Raw genomic sequence first — 27,168 nt, forward strand, 5'->3', positions numbered from 1 at the left:
TTTATAATGTTGCCTTGTTCAGTGTTCTATATTGCTCTTAGTTTTTTAACTTTGAAATATGTTAAAACTGCCATTCACAATTCAATGGGGGATGGGTTTCTTGCCGATTGCTTGTCTCTCTACCTTGAATGAGACCTTACATTGAAAATTGATCTAGATTTTGTAATTGATGAATTCGAATATTTGGAAACTCGTCGAGTACAACTTAATTAGATTGTTTCTAATCAATAAAGTTAAATATTAATTTAGATTATATTATTAAATTCTCTTTTTTCTTATGTGGTTATACTTAAAATATATTGTATAATTTTACTTTAATATTAGCCCACCCCATTGACGAATCCTGGGTCCGCCCTTGAGGATGGCTAAGGAAAAATACATCATCAATTGCATATCCAATCGAGTGCATATCCAAAGGCCACAAAAACACTAAAAAAATGCCAAGATGCCACCAAAACTCCTAAATAAATAAAAATCCGAACTCCTAAATGAAAGAAATTACAACTGCCAATCCAAATTGATAGTACGGTTTGTTCCAAGGGATGGGTCGGACTGATCCCAGCTCCTCAGATCCACGTCCGAATGGTCAAGCCCACCAGGTAACCTGCAAACAAGTTCAACGGGGAACGAGGTAGTCCCCTAATGAACCCTTCGACGGACAAGTTAATAGAGAAAGTAGAATGTGGAGAGAGAAAGAGATGGGAGATAGAAAGCTTAACCTTCTTCTTGTCTTCAACATTTGCTTATATCCTTTGGTAATCATTTCACTGTCCCTTCCGACCTGCCCTCCTCACCGAAAGTCTATGCTGTAGCTTGCCTTGTTCAGGGTAAGGTGGTGTTGTTCTGACGGGGAAGTGTTGTCGTAATAAATGTTGTGATGGGCTGCATTAATGGTAATGTGCAGTGGCAATAACTTTGCAGATCTTTGTCTGCAGATGTGGCCGGTCCTTGGCCTGCCAGATGTCTGAATGTCACTGGCTTTTTGTGCCATGCTAGATTCCAGCTGTTCTAGATTACTCCAGCTGGGTTATGTACTGGGCTCCAAGTGATGGGCTTAGGTTGTTTATAGTGGGCTATAGCCTCTATGGGCTTAGCCACGTCACAAATCAATACAAAAAACCTCTAAATACCCAATCTTCAAAACAATATAATCTGTCAAACACCTCAAAACACAGAGCGAAAAACTTATTGATTTTTCAGCTTCATAATGTACATCTCATCTTCCCCAAGTAGTTCTGCCACTATCTTTACTGAAAGGCTCCATCTTAGTCTCATGAGATGGCAGCAAGAAATCAATCTTCCTTTCAGCCACCACCAAAGTCTCACTCTTTTCTTCTCCCTCTTCACTTGACCTCTGATGTTCCATGATAATAGCTTCATTGATAAAATAAAATAAAATAAAACCCTTTAACCTTAGGTAAGAACAAATGAACTGCTTATATACTTGGGTATTCATCCTTGCTATGCCGATCAAGTTACGTGCCATTCTCTTCCTCCATAACACGGATTGGACTCACAATTTCATTGTCCCCTCCTTCATAGCTTAATCCCAGATTCCCAATAACTTTCCAATTTTCCAAATTGCCTCAGCTTCATTTAGCAGAATCTTGTAGTGATTAACAATGCCTTCTGTGGAAACGGATAAAGCGGCAGCAGTGGCAGTGGCAGTGGCAGTGGCAACATCCCTTAATGAACTCCCTTTGCATCTACCTCCTCTTTATCTACCATTAGCTCCACCAATTGTCCTCTTTTCAGCACTCCTGTGATTTCTTTTTCCTGTTCGTAGTACATCTCTATTGTACACTCTTCACCACATATGTTGAATGCGAAGGTAAAACGGCATTGTTCTCTTCTCTGTATTGTACTATCGACACAGAGCCAAAGCAACAGCAGTAGGTCTTGATTCAATATCCCATATATTTTGTGGAATCGATTTTCCTTCTATCACATTACATTAGAGTAGCCTTCATGGAGCTAGCATACATCTCTCCTTGTCTGCTTTTAATTTTTAATTTTTTGGTATTTTCATGATGGGTTACATGGGTAACTCAAATTTGTTTATTTCATCCGTCTTTTGGTTGTGCTTTTTGGGACAAAATTCAACAACTCCAAAGCGGTGACAAATTTGATTAAAGAATTTGGAGAAAAATGCATTGCAATGACACTCACTAACCATTTCTTTATGTTGACTGAATATGTTCAGTAAATGAGATTAAACCTATGTTATACGGACTCTTCAAAATAAATTGTTATATTTATTTATTTTGATGATTTATTTAATTATGTTTTTAATTTATTTGGAAGAGAAAAATAGAATCAAAATTTATGTTGATGATTTATTTGAAAGACAAAAATAGAATCAAAATTTATTTTGTCCCATTATTTCTCACCTAAACCTTTATCCTAAATGTTGTTAGAATGTATTTAATATTTGATTAAATTAGGAGTTTAAACAGCCCAAAAACAAAGGTTCAAACAGCCCAGCACAACAACAGTTCAAAAGGTTCAAAAGGTTCAAGTGGAAGATATTCAAATTTGTAATGATGGAGTGAAAGATATTCAAATTAGTAATGATGGAAGTACAACGGCTATAAACGGCTATAAATTTAAATGAATACAACGGCTATAAACGGCTATAGTTTTCATTATATATACCACAGCCTATAATGTAAACAAGTTACAAAAAAAATAGAAAATATTCTTTGATCTATAATCACTCACATCTATTCTTTGAAAAATTCTCTGAGGAGTGTTCTTCAATTTTTGTTTGCATCCTCTCTCAGAAAATATGCACTGAGCCTTATGGCTTTAAGCCTATCTTTCCTGTGTGAGGTTTACAGAAAAATCAGAGTTTCATTTTGTATATCTATCTTTGAGAGATATTTATTGTAAACTTTCTTTGAAAGCAAAAATATCATTTCATCTTGTAAAAGTGTTGCAAACACGTATTCTTGAAATCTTGAGAGTGATTGTGAATCACCTAAGATTTGTAAGGGTTTGGGCTTGTGAAGTCTGTGTAAAATCCGTAGAGGATTGCTCTATTTGTAAAGAGGTTGCTAGCACCCCCGTGAAGCTAGAGCATAGTGGAAAATCTCAAATGAAGCTTAAGGAGTGAACGTAGGCCGAGTTAAAGCCGAACGACTATAAATTTGTTTGCCTCTCTCTCCCTTATCTCTTTATTTTATTTAAATTGCTAAAGGTATATTTCACATTTTCACTGTGCTAAAATCATTAACTGACATAGTTGTTAGAATACTTGTTTTAATTATTTTTATTTCATTAACTATATTTATCTATTGTGCTAGTCATAATTTTTATTAGGGTATTATTAATTAATAATTGTAAAAACCTAATTCACCCCCCCTCTTAGGTTATCTTTTGGGTAACATAAATCAAACACCCGTTTTGGAGACCCAACACTCGGACACGGATATGAGATATGTGTCGAATGCATTTCATTGGACACTTCTTATATAATTGTATTTAACACAATTATTGTTTGGTGTATAATTGTTATAAATATCTTTTTGACACTGTAAGTTACATATAACACTATTTTATTTCAAATATTTGATTAAAAATATAAAAATATTACATTTTTTTGCCAAATCTACGTACCTTGAATTTATAGTTTAATGAGTCTGACCTCTAGATACATATCCACACCCAACACTGGTACTTGAGTTCATGTAAGATATGATTAAACTAAGGTAAGCACTGGTCTTGGTGACCTAATTTTAATTGATTTGTATAAATATATGAACTTCAGATTTGTTATATAAATTCAATTACTTTCTTTGTACCGTGACTAATCCGCATTCTAGTCAAAATTCTATCTCGTTGCTACAGATGATGTTGAGTTATATAAACAAACTCATGGTTAGGCCAAAGCCAAATGCTTAGTAGTATATTTTACTGTTGTGCTAGATGATTGCATTGTTTCTACATTTTATGATTTTTCGTCACGAAAATTTTCCCTTTTCGGTCAGGTTTGCATGTCTTTGCTGCTTGTTTAGATTAATATATATATATATATATATATATATATATATTGTTTGGTGCTTTGCACAAAATTAATTGGCTAGTGGTTGACACAGGCTACTCTGGTATAATTTAATGTTATTTATAGTTATCTTTTCATTGATGTTGTCATATCCCAGTTATATTTGTCTGAAATTAGGAGCCACTCTTCTCTTAATCTTGATTTACAAATTGTTATTTTAATCATATCAATTAAAAAAAAATTATATTATGTACAATAGTTTTCATTTTTCATTTCCTTTTTTGGTAAAGATTTCATGACTATTAATGTTGAGTGTCATTGGATGGGCAGACTCAAATGGACAATGGTGCTGGGAGAATAGAAACTTCTGTAGGAGGGGAACTAAGTTCATATGATGCTGATTGAAATCAAGAACCATAAGAGGGGATGCTATTTGAGTCAGAAGAAGCTGCAAGAACATGAAATGTTTGCCCCACATAAAGTTTTTAATATTAGTTCAATGATAAATTCTTGGCCTAATAACCTTGAAGCTATGGGTTTAATTCTCGGAGCAACCACTTTGTGCACTATACCAAAAGTTAGGTGCACACCTAATCTTTTCCCTCTCAAATACCCATTAATGTGTACTAATTGCACATTGTTTTTTATTCTTTTGATTATTGTTTGTTTCAAGGTAAAATTTTCAGTAACTAATTATTGTGTGTAGAGTTTAGCTTTATACTTTCCTTTTCCTTTTTTTTTTTCTTTTTTTCTTTTTCAATTTGAGATAAATTGATATGCTATCCTCTTATTTAGTATGTTTTCGGTCCAATTCTAGTCCATGTCATGATGTAACGGATTCATCTGGTTTTTGGTCCACAAGTGATAGGGTTTGATGCACTAAATATGCATCTTTTCTACATCTTTAACCAGAACTTTGACTTTTATAATAATAGGAAAGAAATATTTCAATTGAAAGGAAGGAATGTTAGATGGAAGATCACATAATCAACCTAAAATGGAAAGTAAAAAGAGATTGTAGAGATTTAGAACCTATGCAGACTACTATACAAAGTTCATGTTATATATTTGTTGTTCTCTTATTGGATCTAGCCTCTATTTTTGCAGGAATTGTCCTTTGTCTTAAAACAATTGAGGACCTATAGATAAATCAGTGATTTCAAGGGGAAGACCAAAATAAGTCACAACCTTAAGAATCATAGGTGTTGTGTCACAATGGGATGATTTTCTAGCCCAATTTATTTTTCTTAACTTGAGAACAGTACAGATGTTTAGTCTTAAGTTTTCCTTGATGGGACCGAGGATCTCGCCCAAAATGTCCAGAAATCACTTACAAGCACAAACAACCCACACACACAAAAGAAAACACAAAATTTAACGTGGTTCGGCCCAATGCCTACATTCACGTGAGAGTAATCAAATTTCACTATATATGGAGAGATTACAAAGAGATTACATAGAGGAGGAGGAACACTCATCCTCACTCAACTCACACACAACTCCTTCTCTCACACCAGGGGAGCACTCTCTCCTACACAGAGGGCCAATCTCTCTTCACTCTCTCATTTTGCTCTCTTGGTTCCTCACAATTTGTTGCATTCTAACTCTTCCCATTCATACACAAATGGGAGAGTGTAAAGTCAATCTTGTCTACCGACAAGCTACCGACGAGCCACCGACAACATTGATGGCAGCCACCAACACAAACACCCTATAATAGGATAGCTCGGCTGAAAATCTGCAGCCTCCATTCTTGACTTCTAAGGCTTCCTTCACATGGTCACAACTCCTCACACGGAGTAGAAACCCGACACTCCCAAGTCTTAACATACTAAGTTGTAAGAATGAAAATAAATGTACTAATCCTTATTTTCTTAAGAAATTAGTTTTTGCCCAATTATTGGATTGTCCGAAGACAACCATCCATCTGATTGAACTTGACAACTCATTGGAGAAGGGTGCAAAATCATTTTTTTTTAAAGAGGAAATAATTTTAAAATTTTTAAAATATATTCTACGGATTTGGTCTATAAAATTAAAGCGGAGTGGCTTAAGTGGAGAAGTGCGTCTGGGGTACTGTGCGATAAACGAGTACCTACTAGACCAAAAGAAAAGTTCTATAGAATGGCTATTAGACCAGCAATGTTGTATGGGATGGAGTGTTGGGCAACCAAGAAACAACATGTAAATAAGATGAGTGTTGCTGAGATGCGGATGCTAAGGTGGATGTGTGGCAAGACTAGAAAAGACAGAATTAGGAATGGGTATATTTGGGAACGGGTAGGAGTATCACCGATAAAAGATAAGTTGAGAGTAAATAGATTAAGATGGTTTGGCCATATTCAACGGTGACTAACAGAGGTAGTAGTGAAGAGATGCGATGCAGTGGCGATAGATGGAAGTGTTAGGGGATGAGATAGACTTAGATTGACGTTGGCTAGCGTAGTAAATAGAGATATGAATCTACTTAATTTGACTAACGAAATGGCCTTTGATAGAGTCGCGTGGAGAAGAAGGATTCATGTAGCCAACCCCATTTGATGAGACTTAAGGCTTGGTTTGGTTTGGTTTGACATTTAATATTTATTTTTTTTCAAATTAATTTTTATTTTTTTCAAAAAAATGTGAAAAATAAAACCTTGCTTTTTTGGGTTTGTTTTTTAGTTCTGTAAAATTCAAACCGAAAGGGACTGAACCGAACCAGTTTAATAACTCTTTCAATCCCGGCCGTTGATGCATATTACCAGGAACTAATCTTAGTCGTCCATGCATCAATCATCACATCGCATTGCTCCCTCTCTCTTTCATGGCACTCTTTTGCTACTTGAAAGAAACCTATAATTTTTTAAACTCTAATTTCTTGAAAAAAAACCACCTTGTTTGGTGTTGATTGATTTTCTGAAAATTGTACTTTTATATTTCGTATTTTTTGTTTTAGTAAATATTTTTAATATTTTAAACAATTTTTTTATTGCACCTAATATAAATATACTTAAAAAATATAATATTGTGAAACAAAATCTTTAAAAAAATTCACTAAATACCAAAAATATAAATATATATATATATATAAATTCAGTATATTTTCATGTATTTATTGATTTTTTAAAATATTTTATCACAAATATTTTATTTATTTTATTTTTTAGGTAGGCATATCTAAAAAGTAAACAAAAAAATTATTTAAAATATTAAAAAATTCACCAAAAATAAAATATAAAAAAAAAATTCAATTTTCAGACAATAAAAAAAAAATAGAAAAGCCTTAATTATTTGAAACCCTAAGCCCAAAATTTTCCCTAAGATTAACCCAGACTTGTCCATGAGCAGACTTGTCCACATGAGCATATATTAAGCAAAAATCATTGCGTCATTGTTTCTAGAAATTTTTTTTTTTTTTTAATTTTCAAATAGAATTGTTTCTAGATGTTGTTCATGTTTTGTTTTGATACAACTGTTGATATTTGTTTTGTTTTTTTGGTAAGGTTGTATTGTAGCAATGAAGTAGCACTTGGATTGAACTGATTTCGCCCCTAAATTCTCTTTTAATATTAATTTGCTGTTTTTGGTTAATTATTTTTGTTTAGAATGGGACTTTTCTTCTTTTTTGTTTTCCATTTCAAGCCGAATAATTATAAAAATATCACTACCACGTAATTCTGGATGGTCTTTATTTATAAAAATTATGTTTTACAAATCAATTTCCTTTTAAAATTAGCTTGTTCACAAATTAGATAATAATAATAATAATAAGAAAAAGTGGCGGATAAGTTTTCTTTAGCAGTTGCAGTTTACCATGAATGAAAGTAGATGAACAATCTGTGTTTAGTTCTAATTTTCTGAATTCAATTTTCTAAAAATTGAGTTTTTTGTTTTTTATTTTTTTTTTGATTTTAGTGAATATTTTTAAAATTTTAAGTAATTTTTTTTTACTTTTTTAGATGCACCTTAAATGTATCTAAAAAGTAAAACATTTGTAAAAGAATATTTTAAAAAATTAATAAATACATGAGAATATGAAAAATATACTATATTTTTATATTTTTGATATTTAGTGAATTTTTTTTTAAAAAAAAATTCACAAATATTATACTTTTTAAGTGTATTTATGTTAAGTATATCTAAAAATTAAAAAAATTTATTTAAAATATTAAAAAAATCAATAAAGATACAAAAATATAAAAAAAAAAAACAAAAAAATTTAATTTCTGAAAAGTGAATCCTTAATTATGAAACCAAACAACCTCAATAATGCTTAATCTAATTGAAGAAGTTAGATTTGAAATCATCTCTCGGAGATAATCATGTATTCCTGTTGTCTTCCCAGATGACAGGAAAATATAATTTCAGTTGAAATTATCAACGTAATTTGAAGACGTTGGATTTGAGTCAGGCATATTAATATTATTCTTAAAGATGAAGAAGATGATAGCTCTAGGGTTTGAGGGATCAGCCAATAAGATTGGTGTTGGGGTTATGACCCTTGATGGCTCAATTTTATCAAACCCAAGACAGACACACCTATGTTACCCCGCCAGGGCAGGGATACCTTCTCCGAGAAACTGCCCAACACCTTGGGTGCACCATTATAGGTTGCCGCTGTTGTTGTTCGGATTCTTTCACAGATTTGAAAGAAATCCATTGTTGCGGTAAATCATTGTGTTGCTCATATTGAGATGGGAAGGGTTGTTACTGGAGCAGATGATCCTGTTGTGCTATATGTAAGTAAGTGGTGGATTTTTGGTGAGACTATAGATATTGCTGTTGGGAATTGCTTGGACCAGTTTGTGAATTGCTTGGACTAGTTTGTGAGGGTTCTAACTCTGTTGAATGATCCAAACCTTGGATACAACATTGAGCAGGTATGCAATTGGAAGCAAGTTTCCTTGAACTATATCAGTGGTAAATTCACACAAAGACTGTCCATTAATAGTCATATTTTTTATAGGTTATTGTGTTGAAATGTCTTCAAACTTGAGAAAGACAAAATAAGAAGAAAAAAAAAATTGAGCTGCTATCTAGCATTTTGCTTGTTTAACTATAGAAGTATGCAGATTTTTTTTTTATTGATCTTTTCTTTGTCGATTGTTTGAGAAAACTTTATTTCTTCCTATGAATCAGTTTTGCATTGTGTTTGAGATCAATACTTGTACGAGACCACCTTCTGATGTTACTTGACTAGCCTGCATTGTACTGGGAAAAGTGTTGGTTATGGCTTGCCAATTTCTGATCTGTTAATGTTGTATAGCTCGATTTTGGTATCCTCTCCCCTCTGCCTTCTCAAAAGTCAAAAGACGCACAAAGACAACTGCAAATGAGGCTTTGAGACTGATAATTTTCTTAATCTTTAAAGAAGAAATTTTATTATTTACTTCCTTATGAACTCCGTTGAAGGTGGGAATTTGGTGGTTGTGAGGCCTAGGCCATTGTAGTCAGCTATATAACACCCTTCTCTTCATTTGTAAATGATTAAATAAGCAGTTAGTAGTTTTGATTTCTTTTTCTTTCCTTCCTGTTTAATCAGATAGATAAAGTGTGAGGTGATTTTTCCTTTCCCTCCCTTTATTTTCTTTGTTTAATACATAATCCTTCCTCTCAGTTTTTTGCTACTCCTCCCAAAAGAAGAATTAAATTTAAGTTGCTATAGTATAAGAGGAAGCCCAAAATGAACATCAGCTGGGGCTATGAGAAAGAAATAGTTGCCAAGGATTTATTAGAGGATATGCCTCTAGATGGAGTTGTATGAAGGCTAAAGATGAAACTTACCTTAAATGGCTAGGATGCAGGCTTTGTTGGGTTGAGTTCTATTATTATATTTTTTTCATATACAATTCACAACTTTTGTGCTTCTTGTTCTATTTTGAGTTTGGTCAGTGAGCAGTAGATATTGGTGAATTTAGTGCAAGGTTCAAGTTATTTTAAGTTCTTGTTCAATAAAGCTAATAGAAGCTTTATCTGTCGTTTTTTGATGTTGTGAGATTTATCTTTCTCCAATATATTTAATCTACTTTCATCTTATTTGATTAGTTCTTATTATCATTTTTTAAAAATATGTTTAATTACTGTCTTTTATTATATCTTTGCTTATGTTTTTCTATATTTTAACAACGCGTTGATATTACATGATTGATGTGTAATTTTAGATTTTTTGGGTAACTTAACATTATTTTGTTGAGATTCATCACACATTTAATCACTTCTCATTTATGAAGATTCTCTCTGGGACTTTGGTTTGCTATATTATACTTATTTTTCGTTCTGGAGATATTCTAATTTTTTTTAGATAGAATTTAGTTGCTGATCATGCCGTTATGTGCTATTTTTTCGCAAACAGAATGTTCTTGAAATGATGCAATAAAGAAATGCTTTATGCTTGACTTGCCTTTTTTCTTTTCTTTTTTTTCTTTTTTTTCCCCCTTCTTCATCAGCTTGCAATGAAAGGAGAAAAGTTTATAGACCTTCCCTATGTTGTCAAAGGAATAGATGTTTCGTTTAGTGGAATATTAAGTTATCTTGAAGCTACTGCTGAGGAAAAGATAAAAAAAATAATGAATGCACCCCTGCAGATTTGTGCTATTTCCTTCAGGTAATCATTTGAAATGCTTCCAATATTTAATAAAAATACATTTTTTGTGGTAATAAAAAGTTATGTAGTTGGTAAACCCCAAGGGGTTGGCTTAGTGGCAAGGCCTTGCGTCTTGGGACTGTGCTTCCTCCGAGATTCAAGGATCGAAATCGAAACCTCTTAGGTGCTAACAATTCCTCGGGGCCATCGGATTAGGGGAAAACCCTTGAATTGACTGCGGTGCACTTGCGGGAAACTCTTTGCCGAGGGCCTATGCACCCTTGGGGATTAGTCAGGCTTTGATCTGGACACCTCAGTGCCAACCAAAAAAAAAAAAGAAAAAGAAATGTAGTTGGTGATTTGGTATGGCTGATTCTTGTAAACTGCAAGTGTTAGTTGGATATTTACATGATCTAATTGTCTCAATTTCTGCATACAATTTAAATTTTTTTAGGTAAGTGTGTTTTCGATGCTTGTGGAGATTAATGGCACACACTAACAAGAAAGATGTTCTCATTGCAGGCTGCACTGAGCGCTTGCAAGAGATGATGAGAATCATGTGCTCCAAGAGGGGTGGAAGCTTGTTTGTTACTGATGACATGTACTGTGTTGACAATGGGGAAATGATTGTGTATACTGGTCTCTTAGCTTATGCTAATGGGATGTCAACTCCACTGGAGGAATCAACATTCACACAGCGGTTCAGAACTGATGAAGTACTGGCAATCTGGAGAGAGAGAAAAAGGATTCTTCAAATGGTCTCATGGAAAAAAGTGTCTAGTTACCTACATGTTTCAAGGTATGTGTTTTCTATTCTTTTCCTATCTTTTTTTGGCAAGATCATGGATTAGTTGCTTCCTAATTTTATAGCAGGTATGAGGCCCTTCAGCAAATGATAAAACTGTCAAGCTGTGGACAAATCCATGGCCAATTTAATATTTTAAGGCAATTTGGTTTATCTACCTATCTGCATGGAAGTTCCTGTGTAGTGAAAATCAATTGTGGATCGGAAATATTTAGTTATTTTTACTTTGTGGAGCCAGCTTTGTATTTATATGCTTTTTGGGAACTAGGCAGGAGCAGGGTTGGGATTTCACGTTCTAAAGTGCTTGGGTTTTCATGTTAGGAGGTTTGGGAGTTAAGCGAGGGTTTCAAGCCATTTATGTAGTTATATACAACAGTGTTTTTTTTAAAAGAAATGTGTTTCTATGTATCAGTATTCTGTACTCATTGAAAGGTTTTTGGAGACCCATCGAAGTGCAAAAGCCAGAAATTAAAATGAGAAAGTAGATGAATGTCGAGAATTTTTTTGATAAAACTAATTCTAAGAGGAATAAGTTGTTTTTTCATATATAGTAGTAGTTATACAGCATCCATTCTTCCTCAACTTGGAATTATGCAAGTAGGTCCAATTTTAATTTTCTTGTTATTTAGTTGTTTTCTTTCCTTGCTCTATTTTTCTACTATTCTTGTCCTATTTATTTCCTATTTTAAATTTAAACCATAAGCTATGATCTTGTTACTTACTATGTTTAATTTTTTGTTTATGCGTCATGTGTTGGTAATGCTTGGGAGAACAGGATTTAGAGTGGTTCTTTCCAGGGCGTTACATTATCTATTAATTTTCAATAGGATTGCATTGGGGCAATCGATAAAACACACATCAAAGCATATATTTCTCCAGATAAACAACCCCACTTAATAGGTAGAAAAGGGGTATGTGACACAAAACATAATGGCCGCATGTGACTTTGATATGTGTTTCACATTTTTGCTTGCCAGGATGGGAAGGAAGTGCACACGATACTCGAATATTCTTGGATACAATTAGGAACCCTAGCTGTAATTTCTCAAAATCACGAGGTAATAATGTATTTTTATAATTGTTTGCTATAGTAGATACATGACACTCACATCTTTATATATATATATATATATATTTATTATAAGTTGCTTTAATTAATTTCATTTTGGGTATCATGTAGATGAGTTTTACTTGGTGGATTCTGGATATCCTAATATAAAGGGATATCTTGCACCCTATAGAGGAGAAAGATACCATTTAGCTAAATTTCAAATTGGTCAACCTCCCCTAAATGCACAAGAGATATTCAATCAAACACATTTATGACTTAGAAGTGTAATAGAAAGAACATTTGGGGTTTGGACATCAAGATGACCGATGATGAAGGATATCCCATCAAACTATGGGTGGCCGACTCGAGTAAAATTTGTTTGTCCAACAATGACAATTCACAATTTTATCAAACAAAATAAACTACGAGACATCCCATTTGAATCTTATGATAAATTCAGTGATTATGTGCCTATTGATGAAGGAAGGTCAATGTCACAAGAGCCATGCCATGGAAATCATATTCAATCTAATGACAACGATATGGAAGTGAGGAGACGTAATATTTGTATGTCAATTTGTAGAGCAAACTAGCAAAATTGCTTATTGTTATAGTTGGGGCACCTTTTGTTAGGGCCTAGTCTTTTATTTTTATTTTTTTTTCCTTGTACCCAAAAAAAAAAAAAAAAAAAAAAAACACTTTGAAATGGAATTGTAATGAAGTGTGCCAATATATATACTAATTTTATGTATTAATTTATAAAATAACTTTTTAAAAGATAAAATTGAAGAAAAAAATACAAATTTTACATTTTATAAGGGCAAAAGGGACAATTATATAGCAAAAAACTATTTTATAACTTATTTAACCAAACACTACTTTACTGCTTAAATTCATAATCCTACAGTTACACCAAACAGATTAACAGCTTTTCTTTAAAGTTAAAATTTATAATCTGTTAAATTATAATCTATAATTACTTGCTTACAACTGCATCAAATAGGCCTATATGTAGATAATAAAAAAAAATTTAAGGGATTACATGTAGGTGGAAGATAAAAAAAAAAGTACAACTATATGGGATGAAAGTGTATATGCGATGGAATACAAATGAAATGTTGTGGATGTACAAGTTGCATCCCCATATGCTACTAATTTTTTTTTCTTTCTCCAACCTATATGTAATTCTCCCAAACAGTAATATGAAATGAGATATGGCAATGTCAGTTGCAGCTGCAATTATCATTAGTAAAATTATATATAAAAAAGATTAAAATAAAGTAGAAAAGAAAGGTACAAAAAGGTATATGAACAACCCAAGGGTGGGTGGCATTGTGGTTAAGGTTTGGGGTTTAAGCTTCAAGGTCACAAGTTCAATTCCTTTTCCTTCGGGCCAATCTACTGGGCGAAGCACAGTTGGTTAGGAGGTTGGACCTCAAGTTGTCTAACCCTGGTGATCTAGGGGCGCTGCCTTGAACCTGCAGGAAAAAGAAAAAAAAAGGAAGGTATATGAACATATATTCACGGTAGTTTTTGTTATAATTTATAAGGTATTTTTTTATTTATTATAAAAATATGTAAAAATAAAAAAATAAATGATGTGATCTTAATAAATTAATAAGTTAATAAATCAATTTTTTTAAATGTTGTTAAAAGAGATGTAAGAACATCTTCAATGTTTACTCTTTTTTTTTTAATATTAAATTTGAGTAAAAATTTCATTTGATACTGAATGTTCTAACAGGAATTTTTTTTATTTTCATCAAACCGCCGATTGATCGAAAAGACGACCGGGCAGATATCTAGCTGGTCGATTGGTTTGTGTAAACTGACCAAAACTTCTTCCCAGAATATTGGTCAGTTATGGGTAATTTTACAAGGATGTTGTTTGGAGAGATAACTGGTCGATCGTCCGGTGTACTTGCAACGCACACGACTACCTACAATACCAACAATTACATGTAATAATTTGATGAAACGCTAAAAGCATTCTCAATTTAATATGAGTTTGACATTACGATTAGAGTATCAAATTTGAACTTATTTCATTAAACTTAAGGGTTGGTTTGGGATGTCCTAAAAAAGTGTACTTTTTTATTGGTGGGTTTGGGTTGGGTTTGATGTGATGTGTTAGAGAGGTGATGTGATTTAAATAAGATGATGTGACTTAAATAAGATAGTAACTTTTTGACTTTTTGACTTATTTAATACATGCCAAACTAGCCCTTAAATTTAAAAATAAAAAATAATAAGGCCTCGTTTGGCAAGTGGCTGTTTTAACTTAAAAGTTAAAAAGTTACTAAAAAAATAAAAAAATTAACAACTTATATCAAAAAGTCAAAAATTCTTTTTTTCTTCTACTTTTTACATATCTTTTGTAAAAAGTTAAAAAATTATTTTAAATATGTTTTTTTTTTTACCTCATATTTTGATTAAAAAATAAAAAAAATTTACTAAAAAACCATATTCCTAAACGAATCATGGGAGAGGGTTTAAATTATACAACCCTAGTAGACTACTAATATTATTAAGCAGGTAAGGCAAAGCTTTGGTAGGCTTTATACATAAGCAAAGTTAGTAAACAAGTATTTAGGTGGAATATATATATTTTTCACAGTAGCGGTGGTTAATCATCAACAACACTTCTTTTTATGCAGGCGTGGGTATAAATGCAGGACCTTTGCTCCCATTTCTTGTTATTTCTTTCTCTCTACTGATCTTCAGAAGAAGTTATTTTTGATCTGTTTCTCTCTCAATCTTTATTTCGAGGTTGTTTTTCTCTTGGAGGCATAAAAAAATTGACAGTACATATCAGTTGACGGAGCTAAAAGATAGGAGTTTTGAACTTTGAACGAAGCCCCCAAATTCAATAAAAGTACTCATCAGTGAAAAGCTTCAAAATGGTAGAACACAGTACCAAAAGTAGCGTAGAATCTGAAATGGGTATCTTTCTCTTCCCACTTTTAGCTCTCTCTCTCTCTCTCTCTGAGAGCTGGGGGGGTCTGTTACTCTGACTAGGGTTTTTATTGCAGTGTTTGAATGGGTAATTATGATGATGAAATCAATGATTAGGGCCTAATTGATTGCCTTCTGGACGCTTTCATGAGCTCTTTACCGAACTGGGTTTGTGTTTTCTTAGTCATTGGGGGCTTCGTTTGTGTAATTTGGGTACATATTCAGTGATACCTTTCGAAATAGCAGTGGTTGTATAATTGTGTGATCTTTGCTACATATTTTGGTGGTACTTGTTTATTTATTTATTTGTTTATTTAATGCTTCAGAATTTTCTTCTTCAAGCTCGTGAATTGATGTGGTTCATTCCTCTGACTACTTGGTAGCTGTTTTCTGTGTATCTAGTTTAGACAACTTTGCATAGTTTCTTAGTTTTATGGTGTTTTTTTGCTGAGCTTCTAAACAAAAATAATAATAAAAAAAAAAATCTGTGTTCACTGTTGCCATTGCATTTTCTGTTTCTTTGAAAAATTTCGGTTTTGACTGAAACATGTTTGTGAAATTGTTGCAATGAATATGGGTTGATATGGTTGTAAATGTTGTCTTTCACTTCTCCATTTTTTCTAGGTCATTGATCTTGTTGAGGCTATTGAGGAATTAGGGCATATGGGGGCTCCAGTTTTGTAGTTTCAATTTGCATAGCTTATTTTTCGGGTTCAACCCGTAATCGAGTTATCTCTTCTTTGTTGGGGAGAAATGGATATGGGTGGGAAGGATAATTTTGAGCAAGACAAACGGAATGAAGATCATCTTATGAGCTACCATTCGGCCAATGCGGCCTCGGACTGGCGATTTGGTGTGTCCAATCTCTCAATTCCCACTAGCAATCCCATGGAAGTTTGTAAAGGAGGTATAATGGAGTCTCCTTCCTGTTCCTCTGCCCCTATTATGGACGCATTCTGCCCAATAGTTTGGGACCACCCCACAAATGCCCAAAACTTGGGTTTCTGTGACATTAATTTGCAGAATAGTGCTAGCACTTCAAACACGCTGGGACTTAGGAAAGGTCCTCTGGGTCCTTTGAGTATTGAGAAAACAATTGATATGGGTTGGACACCACCAAATTCAATAGTGAAAGGGGGTATTTGTTTACCATCTGCTCCTGGAATGCTTCCTCAGAGCTTATCTCAGTTTCCTGCAAATTCTGGTTTCATTGAGCGGGCAGCGAGGTTCTCGTGCTTCAGTGGGGGGAATTTTAGTGAGATGATGAACCCTTTTGGTATTTCTGAATCTATGAACCCTTATACTAGTGGTGCAGCAACAATGCAGCGACGACAACAAGAGATGTTTGTAGGAAATGGGTTGAAATCTGTATCTGGTGGGCAATCCCAGAAAAATGAGGTGAACATGATCGCTGAAGCTTCCAAAGCTGTTTCCTTTTCTGTTGAGCAAGGTGCTATTGAAGGGAGCCCACTCAAGAATGAGAGAAAGAGCGAGAACTTTGTGCGATCTCAAGATGAAGCTAAACTAGATGTTGGTGTGTCTGGTAAGGAGTCTGATGATCAAGCCGAAGTTAGTGGTGGTGGTGGTGGTGGTGGTGGTCGTGGTCAAGAGGACCCATCTAGGGAACCTTCAGCCAAAGGACTTGGGTTAAAGAAAAGAAAAAGAAGTAGTCAAGTAAGCCACTTTTACAGTTGTTTTTTGCTTGATCAATAAGAAATGCTTTAAATTAACTTTTTTGGAACGTTTATTTTTTGTTTTATATGGTAGGATAATGAACTTGATGAAGTCAAGGAAGCCTCGCAACCACCTGGTGAAACTACAAAGGATAGCATTGAAATTCAACAGAAGGGTAATCAAACCCGAACTTCAATGACCATCAAGCCTAGTGGAAAACATGGTAAACATGGGTCTCAAGCTTCGGATTCACCAAAAGAAGAGTACATACATGTTAGAGCACGGAGAGGCCAGGCAACAAACAGTCACAGTCTTGCAGAAAGAGTAAGACTTTTTGTGATTCTACAAATCAGCTAGAGCAAACATTTTATCTTAGTCTTTGTTTGAGTTGATTGATTTGAATGACAGGTTAGAAGGGAAAAGATTAGTGAAAGGATGAAGGTTCTTCAGGACATTGTACCTGGTTGCAGCATGGTACGTTTGTTGGAGTCAAATAGCTTGTTTGTTGGAGTCGAATAGTTTACTGTGTACAACTAAGTTGAATTCTCAGTAAAGTATTGTTATTAGTTATTACAGTTCATTTCATGCGGATTGATTGGATTTTCCCCCCAGGTAACGGGCAAGGCAGTTATGCTTGATGAAATTATTAACTATGTGCAATCACTACAACAGCAGGTCGAGGTATGCTAATTATAATGTTTATCTTTTTTTCATTTCTGCCTTTTAACTTTTTAATTTCATACGTTGTTATTGCCTTGACTGTCTCAGCCGTTTGTGCAACTATCAAATTCCTGGTTTAGATACTAGAACTCCTTCACTTTCTTCTGCTCATTTATGTTTTGACACTGATCATTGAATAGAGCAGTGAAAAAGCTTTCAGCATCTTCTCCATAGAGGCATTTCTCTCTCTCTCTCTCTCTCTCTCTCTCCCCTTTTTAGTGTAAAGTTAAATAATGCATCAGTGTTTTACAAAATCGGATACCTCCATTGTTTGGGTACTCATTAATAAGGAGACTTACGTGTAGGTGGACTTATTGTCCAATAGATCTTATGATAATTAATCGTGTTTTTCATCAAACCCTATTAAAAAATGTCACTAATTGTTGATTTTCAGCGATAATTTGAAAATTTTGTTACAAAAAAGTCACTAATTATAAGTTTTTGCGACAACTTAAAAAATCGTCACAAAAAAAGGTCACTAATTTTTGACTTTCTGCGACAGTTTAAAAAATTCGTTACAGAAAAACGTCACTAATTGTAAGTTTTAGCGATAATTTATAAAAAATTGTGATAAAAAAAAAAGTTGCTACTTGTCAATTTTTAGATACATATGCAAAAAATTGTCACAAAAAATTATTTTTAACAACAATTTTACTAGGACTTATTTTCAATAAGACTTTATTGGAATTAAGTCCAACTATTAAAACCAATTGGTAGTTTACCCTTAACATTATCTGGGAAATTACCAAAAAAAAAAAAAAGGGTTTGACCTGGTAACAAATAAAACCTTGATTTTTTAATTTCTTCAATTTAAATATGAACTTTTAAGATTGTATCAATTCTAACCATCCTTCTATAATCCGTATCTAGTCTAACGGTAGAAAATTTTTGCTTACATGTGGCTCTCACTCATTCATTCTTTAACATACTGTCAATTCCAACTTTCACCTTAACCACACCAAAATACAATCACTTTTGATCAAGAATCCACTATCAATGTAATCATCCATCATAATCTTACTATGCACTAGAGCACAGTGGATTAAATTAAATCTCTATACAGCTTCTCCATCAACAGTATAGTTGAAAATCCACCACCACCCGCCACCCACCACTGCCCCTCCATCTCGCCCAATCACTGGAACCCCTCCCATTCCCCAGTCCACATTGCCCCTTCTTCCCCAACCACCATCTCCCTCCCTTTCCCAGCCACCCCCACCACTTGCTCCACACTCCACAATAGCACAAACACAAACACAAACACAAACACAAACACATACACAATGGCACAACAATGGATCTAGGGTTCTGGCGTCATTGGAGCTGTGGGAACCAGTGGAGCAATGGCAGGTTGTAAACTCACCCACAAATGGTGAGCTATAGATCGACCCACCAACGACGAGCTGGAAATCAACCCACCATGAAGCCCCAGTGCACAAAGCCACCTCCGACCTCCAATCGGTTGTAATTTTTTGGATATGTGTGCGATTTGTTGCTCGTGGCAGTGGTATTTGTAGATCAAAGATTCAAATACTGTTGCCGAAGAAAGTTATTATAGCTGCTGGTTCAAAATTCAAAGGCAAAATTGCATAGATCAGAGAGAGTGGGGTTGGTGTTAGCAAGGGAAGGAAATGTAAAAAGGGAGTGAGGATGGTGCCCAGAAGGAAAGGAAAGAGAAAAGAGGGAGTGTTGCTGGGAAGGGAAGGGCTCTTTGTTGCCTCTCCAGTCATTTGCTATTCAAGTTTATTTTGATGTTCGATAGTGTGAATTGAGTTTGTGTTAATTATGCAATAAAGTTTTTGTTGTTGATCAAAAAAAGTTTGTGTTAATTATGGGTATTGTCAATTGGGTTTGGTTTCACTCTGGTTTTTGTGAATTGGGTTTGTTTAGATTCTAGGAATTGTTGATTTATGTTTTTCCAAGTTTGAATATCGGGAACAATTTATTTGCAGATAGCTTACTGTGGATTGTTCTTAATTCATGTGTAAATAATGCTCTGACTTCTCAAATTGTGGCACTGGTGCTGAGAAAGTGGAAGGATGGGCACTGCCTAAGAAGTACGGACACTTCTAAGAAGGTGACATATTTGTGTCATGTCTGTGTCGGACACCGACACTCTTTGGACACTCTTAGGACACGTGTCTTACACTCTTCAAAACGTGTCCTATTTTTAAAAAAATTTTAAAGACCCGGACATTCTTTGGACACTTGGAGGATACACGTGTCAATCACTTAAACACACGTGTCTATTGATTAGACATATGTAAAACTAATTATAAATTTGAACAAAATAACTTAAAATACAATAATAAAACAAAACCCATATAAATTTATAGGAATTACTGTCATATTGCATTTTTTTATTAGCTTTGAATGATATATTTATATATATAATATATAATAAATATATAAAATTGTATATTTCATGCGTTTTCTCCACGTGTCTTGTATTTTTTGAAAATTAGCGTTTCAGTGTGCCCATGTCGTGTCACGTGTATGTGTCCATGCTTTTTAGGGTACTGCTGGGGAGGGGAGATGGTGAGAGGTGCTGGGAAGAGGATGAAGGGGAATGAGGGGGTGGTGCTGGGAAGGGAAGGGAAGGGAATGGAGGGGGGTGGTGCTGGTGCTGAGAAGGGGAGGGAGGGGTGGTATGTATATGTACATGTGTATATATATATAATACATGTATTTATATATGTATAATTATGATAGGTAAATTGACGGACTTATCCCTCTTGGTTACTGTCTTTAAACTGAGATTGACGGAGAGTTAAAATTGGGATTAATTTGGAAGTTCATCAGGGTTTAAATTGAAGAAATTAAGAATTCAGAGTTTCATTTGTTACCAGGTTAAACCCTAGGGTTTGTTTTTTGTAATTTGCCCTATATTATCTGCTGTACTGTTAAGAAAAAATTAATTCCCATAATTGCTACCCATAGTTATGAAATTGTGTCCTTTTGATGGGCTAATGGTTAATATATGTAACATTTTCTCTCTTTCAGTTTCTGTCAATGAAGCTTGCAACAGTTAATCCATGCCTGGACTTTAACCTTGAAGGGATCCTCACAAAAGATGTAAGTAACCATGTACCTTCATCTAAGAAGCACAAACACGGACACGGATTTTGATACGGACACGGACACGTACACAAGACATAGGTTTTGAAATGATATAAGAGACATTTATTTATACGAGGGTCTATTTTATTTTTTATTTTTTATATTTTCCACTTTTCTTCTTATCTGTTTCTATATATTTTACTTTGACCTTAAATCAACTTCCTAAAATTCAAAAACAATAAATAAAAAAATCTCATAGAGGTATCCTGGGTGTGTCTAAACATGGGACAGTGTGTCCATGAAGTGTTCTTAACATGTCTTGCAAAATATATATATTTAAAAAATTTACACCCCATGTGGTGTGTCCAACATATGGACACATGTCCACGGCATGTTGTCCGATACTTCTCAGACACGGACACAACACAGCACCCCTTTTGAAGTTTCCGTGCTTCGTAGACCTTGACAATCTAGACAGTAGAATGCAAATTGTTGTGTTTTTACGTTTCGGTGCCTCTTCCGACCCTCAGAAAATTCATTCTTCATTTCAGATGCTTCAGTCACGAGCTGGTCCTTCATCAACACTAGGTTATTCACTAGATTTAACTATGCCCTTTCCTTCACTGCATCCACCTCAACCAGGATTGATCCAAACAGGCCTCCCTGGTATGCCAAACACATCAGGTGCACTTCAGAGATCCATTAATACTCATTTGACAGCCATTAGTGGAGGATGTAAGGAGCCTACCCAGGTAAATTTTTTCAGACGTTTATTTGTTTTCAGGCCTCAAACTTGTGTTGTGCTTTTCCATGCTTATGTTGTGCTCTTGCATGAAATACTATGCAATGGTTCTCTTATTTAAATTTGGTTTTTGTCTTTTTTGACCATTTAGTTGTGTCAATATTTCACAAGATTCGAAGCTAGCTTATACCATGCTAAGGCGGTGATAATGGTACAAATTAATCCAAGGAAAATTAGAATAATTTGCTCCTCTGCCCTGTCCTTTCTAAAATTTTCTGCTTTGGCATGTAGCTTGGCTGCATTTTTCTGTTTTCATTATGATGAAATTTGTGATTTCAATTTAATCGCCGGAGTTCCTCTTTTTTAATGTATTTGTGTACCAGGTAGCGAATATGTGGGGGGAGGATGAGCTTCACAATGTTGTCCAGATGGGCTTCAATTCCAGTGCTCCCCTCGACAGCCAAGATTTAAATGGTATATAACAAATCAATTCTCCCACACTAACCTCTACAGAGAGGCGGTCCAAAGAGTTTAAGAGTTAACCTGTCTTTGCATTTGCAGGATCTTTGCCATCAGGCCATATGAAAGTTGAACTTTAAGTTATCTTTCAGTTCTTGATGCCCAGGCTATGTTGCTTTTGAGACGTCAGGGATAATCACATTTTCCTACTTCAAAATGTGCATGTTGTTGGCATATGATGGGGTTTTTGCTGGAGCTCAGGTGGGTGATCTGTTACACGGCCAATTCTCAGATATCTGATGCTGTGCCAGTCCCCCATGTTTCTCAAAATAGTTCATCAAAAGAGAATTGCACTGTGGTTGACAGAATTTGTGGATGAAGAAGGTGTAGATTACTGAACAATACCATTGGTTGGTATGTGTTGCAGAGGATCTCAACTGTGGTAGTTGAGTTTGATCTTGTATACATTTGGCTGGGTTGGGTTTCAAAGGAGATTCGAGTTGAAACCATAAAGGTGTACTTGTGTGAATTTGTGAAGTGAGAAGTTAGAAAGTTATATTTGTTAAATATATACATTGATCAATGAAGATGAAATGTTATTCCTGTTCTGAAATTCCTTTCTAGAAGTATTATGACTTAATTATTATTTTGGGTACTACGTTTCTAGGATAAATTATGTTCTAATCTTTGCTGACTCTGTGGTATATCACTGCAACTGAGCAGGTCATGAATATTTTTTTTTGTTTATGTATTGTTTCATGAATTCATAATGTGAAGATCTCTCTCATTTAGGCCATTAAAGTCCATCTTCCAATTCCCATAAATAAATAAAAAAAAGAAAAAAAAAAGAAAAGAGAGAGAGAGGGTCCATCTTCCAATTCTTGAATGAAACTATTGCAAAATGCCTCTCCTAAAAAGAATAGGCCCAGTTTTAAATTTGATCAAAATCGGAATGGCCCAGGTTGTTCAATGGCAGTCAGAGCATCATTCGTTAAAAAGTTTAGAGCTTGTCTCTGCAGATGTATGTGTATGTACACTTTTATTTTTCCTCCCTTTAACAGTGTATTGTGATATTTGATAACCTAATTCAACATTCAAAATTAAATGTATTAATTGAAAATACATTAAACTCGTTTGATAATCATAATTAGTATCACTTCAAAAATAAGTGGCTCTAAAAATGTAAATTAAAATTAAAAAAAAAATATCAAGTGATAAGAAATCTATATAATTTTGGTTGAATTTATAAAATATTTATGCATACGTGTTGACGGACATAATTATAACCTCGCTACCACTGCCATCGCCACCACTACTTCTATCACCGCCACCGTCACCACCACCACAACCACACCACTACTACAGCTACTGCCACCACCACTACCCTATCATCGTCACCACCACAACTACCACCGCCGCCACCTCTCCACAACCACCACCACTACAACCACTATCACCATCATTGCTACCACCGCCGTAGCCACTACTGTTGCCTGCATTACGCTACCACTACAGGTAATGCCATCGCTTCCACAAACATCAAGCCACCATTACAGCTACTGTCACCACCATCACTATCACTATCACTATCACTATCACAACTTCCATCACCATTGTCATCATTATGTAGACACTATCATTATTTCACCACTTCCGCACCACCATTGTTGTCACTACCATTACGACCACCTCTCCAACCAATACAATTACCCTTCACCTTCATAACTATTGCCACCATTGCCACAACCACCACCATTATTCTACCACCACAATCACCACCATGATTATACCATCGTCACCACCCCATTTTACCTCCACTACATCGCCTAGTCACTATCACCACAACCACTACCTCTTTACTTCCATCACCATTGCCATTGTAAAAATTAGAAGTTATAATTTAAAAACAATAGACTTTAATTTGATCTTATATATATTAAATAATTTGTTTTAGTTCAACACTTAATTTTTATTAAGTAATTTTTTAACTTAAAAAATTAGGAATTGTTTGGTAACGTTTTTGTTTTCAGTTTTCAATTTATATTTACAAAAATTTAAAAAACTACTATAAAAACTTGTTTGATAATTTTTTCAGATTTATAAATGGTTGTCTCAGTTTGTAAACTTGAGAAAAAATTGTAAACTCAAAAAATGAGTTTACGTTGGTTTTTAAACAGAAAACAAAAGCCCAAAAACGCAAAGCTACAGTAAACGCGGAGCTACAGTAACACTGACCATGGTTCGAATCTACAGAGGAGCAATTTTCAATTTCCCAATTACAACGGTAAGATATACGTTATCTCTAACTCTACTCATCGTTTTTCTTCACTTTGCTGTTCAAAGAATCCAGAAGAGAGAGAAAGGGAGAGGGGTACAGTCGATCGAGGCCGGGGGAGTCACAATCGAGGCTAGAGGAGAAGGATCGAAGTCGGAGGAGAAGTATCGACGCCAGATCAAGGCCAGAGGAGGAGGATCGAACCTAGAGGAGTCACAATCGATGCCAGACAGCTCCCTCTCTGTCTCTCTCTCTACGAACAGCTCTCTTCTTTGTCTCTCTGTCTATGTAACAACTCTTGAATCTTTTTACAACTTCCAGCAAATAGGACCTTCTTCATCAAGGAAATTGAACCCTCACTTTCTTGGTGTTCTCTCACTCTCATTGTTTTCTTCTTCCCCTTTGTCTCTCTCTCTCTCTCCCCCTCATTCTCTCTCGGTTTTGTTTCTCTCACTTTTTGTCTTTCTCAATTGTTCCAACAACTTCTCCTCCTTTTTGACTTCACTGATCCCCTTATTATTATTATTATTATTATTATTATTATTATAATGATATATTTTTTTCCATCAACTAATCCATGTGATTGTAGATTGACTTTTTATATATATATATATATATATTCTTTTATTAGTTAATTAAAAAATATAAATATTTTAAACCTTAACAAACATATTTTTTAGTTTATGTTTTTAAAAATTTTCATGCATTTTGTCCAAACAAAACGTGTTTGTAATTTATGTTTTTCTAAAAATAAACAAAAATCAGTTTATAAAATTTTTGTAAACATAAACAAAAAACGTAAACGTTTACAAACGCTACCTTGACATTCAATTTTTAATACTTAATTTTCAACTTTTAGTTTTTAATTTTACCAAACACCCTCTTAGGAACCATAAACTCTGAATGATTGCACTACACTGATCTTTTCTTGTTGCATTAATGCATATTTGTAGGTATCCAAAATAAAAAATAAAAAATTAAATTCAAAAATAAAAAATTCTACAAAAATTTTGATAATTTATTTGTATAACTTTTTGTGTGAAGAATTTTCAGTATTTTTTTAAGATCCCAAGCATTGCTCATTTGCAAGTCCTTTTAACAATTTTTCCTTTTCTTTTTTCTTCCTTACCTTATAAAATGTGCCCAAAAAAATCAATAGGTGGTCTTTTAAAGAAGAGTAGAAAAGTTGTGCACCAATAGGGGTTGGTTCAGTGGTAAGACATTCAAATTTCTAGCTTAAAACTTGGGTTTGAATCTCCGTAGTTCTTTATTGGGGTCAAACATATTTCTTAGCGCCTAAAACATGTAGCCCCTTGTTGGGATTAAACATATTTCCTAGCACCCAAAGCACGTGGGATCCTTAGTTTCGACCCTGACATAGGCATGGTGGAATACCTTGCAGATGCGTTGTGAGTGCTAAAAGGTAATACTCCCTGACGGATATGTAGAGTAGCCTATATCTGTATATCCATTTTTTGAATAAAAAAAAAAAGAATAGGAAAGTTGTGCAAATGAGAGTAAACACACAATTATAATTATATCCAAACAAGTACCTACTACTACTATAGGCCATTCGGTTCATCTCTTTTGTCGGCCGGCAGTGGATGTTGAAATATTTTTAAAATATTTAATTACTGTTTTGGGTTTATGAGTTTTCTAGAATTTTTTCAGTCTTGTATCTTTAATTGCCTTTGTAAAGTCTTGTCCCACATAAGAAAGTGAGGACAATGTTTTTCTATCTTGATTGGAAGGTTAAAAGTAGGGGTGAGCAGCAGATCTTCCAATCTGTCCAAATCGACCAAACCGAATTGATCCACCGCATTTTGCACTGATGCGTGATGACGAGTAAACGGTTGCGGATTGATTTTTTTCAATCTGCCTAGTTTTGGACAGATGGCGGATTTGAGGTTTCCTTTGGCTGCAACCGAACCGCTAAACCGCAAGCATTTATAGTAACTTGTAAGACTTTGTGTTTTCAATTTGTTTAGATATTCTGTTTGTGTTTTCAATTAAAAAAAGTTTAGATATTCTGTTGTATTTTCAATTTGAAAATCCTTTTATCAAATAGCAAGTGTTGATATTTGGTATTTTTGTGTGGAAAATATAAGGCTTAATTTTGTCATTTTAAAAAAAAAATCAAATTAAATAATTTTTTTTAAAAAAAATGAAATAGTTTTCATAATGCATGATTTTCTTGTATGTATTTATTATTTGTAGTTGACAATTTACTTGATAATATTTTGGTTATGTTGAGTTGAATTGTTATTAAAAAAAAAATGTTGACAAGTTTATGTTCAAAATTTGTAAAAATTTAAACTACCAAACTGATTCCCATCCATCCGCCAACCGCCCATTTGCTTAATCCACATCCATCAATCCGGCGAACGGATGCGGATTGATTTTTTCCAATCCGCTAATTCGACGGGCGGATGATGGATTGGAAGTTTCCCAGCCGCAACCAAACCGCGAACATCGCTAGTTAAAAGGCTACAAAATACGATGAAAGGGCTAGATTTCAAATTGTCTTTATGACAGTTGTAGAGTAACTGTTAAGTGGCAATTTTTTACTATAATTAAAAGTTATTTTATTCAAATTTAAAAGAGAAACATGACTATTAAGATCATATTAGGCATTCAAAAATCAGTAGAAAAATTCATAGTACTTTTTCTATTTTCGCAAGGTTTTCTTTAATTACTATTCTTTCTCTTCTTTCTCTGGGTTCTGTTTTTTTGTAGAAATAGAATTCCAGAACCTGTTCAATTCGGTGCATCACCAAAGGTATTTTGGGTTAATTTTCGCTAAGTGCAAAGTGCAGATTGAAAAATAGTTTTGGCTGGGTTTCATTGTATCCTAGAGAC

At 34.2% G+C, this 27,168-nt stretch overlaps 1 protein-coding gene and 1 pseudogene across 5 annotated transcripts; both read left to right on the forward strand.

Moving 5' to 3' along the window:
• The first annotated feature begins 8,410 nt into the window (after positions 1-8,410).
• LOC114263833 (uncharacterized) lies at positions 8,411-16,063 on the forward strand (annotated as a pseudogene).
• LOC114263817 (transcription factor bHLH49) lies at positions 15,012-22,647 on the forward strand. 5 transcript variants are annotated; one of them, XM_028204404.2, is made up of 9 exons: positions 15,012-15,367; positions 16,004-17,053; positions 17,147-17,377; positions 17,462-17,527; positions 17,666-17,734; positions 20,777-20,848; positions 21,385-21,585; positions 21,959-22,049; positions 22,137-22,647. In XM_028204404.2, exons 2-9 carry the CDS (start codon positions 16,133-16,135, stop codon positions 22,172-22,174), a joined length of 1,689 nt encoding a protein of 562 aa, XP_028060205.2. In that variant the 5' UTR covers positions 15,012-15,367; positions 16,004-16,132; the 3' UTR covers positions 22,175-22,647. The 5 variants fall into 5 exon arrangements, with proteins under 5 accessions (XP_028060205.2, XP_028060206.2, XP_082750198.1 ...); XM_082894072.1 differs by having other exon boundaries at positions 15,190-15,327; XM_082894071.1 differs by having other exon boundaries at positions 15,330-15,592.
• The last annotated feature ends 4,521 nt before the right edge of the window (positions 22,648-27,168 follow it).

This window comes from Camellia sinensis, chromosome 11 (assembly GCF_055761805.1).
Source record: "Camellia sinensis isolate YWXY chromosome 11, ASM5576180v1, whole genome shotgun sequence".
NCBI classification, from domain to species: domain Eukaryota; kingdom Viridiplantae; phylum Streptophyta; class Magnoliopsida; order Ericales; family Theaceae; genus Camellia; species Camellia sinensis.

Bases quoted from the DNA above. Each gene is read 5' to 3' on its own strand.
- LOC114263817 (XM_028204404.2), top strand. From the start codon at position 16,133: ATGGATATGGGTGGGAAGGATAATTTTGAGCAAGACAAACGGAATGAA. The intron at 17,528-17,665 runs GTACGTTTGTTG...TTTTCCCCCCAG, and splicing joins TTGTACCTGGTTGCAGCATG to GTAACGGGCAAGGCAGTTAT. The intron at 17,735-20,776 runs GTATGCTAATTA...TCTCTCTTTCAG, and splicing joins CACTACAACAGCAGGTCGAG to TTTCTGTCAATGAAGCTTGC.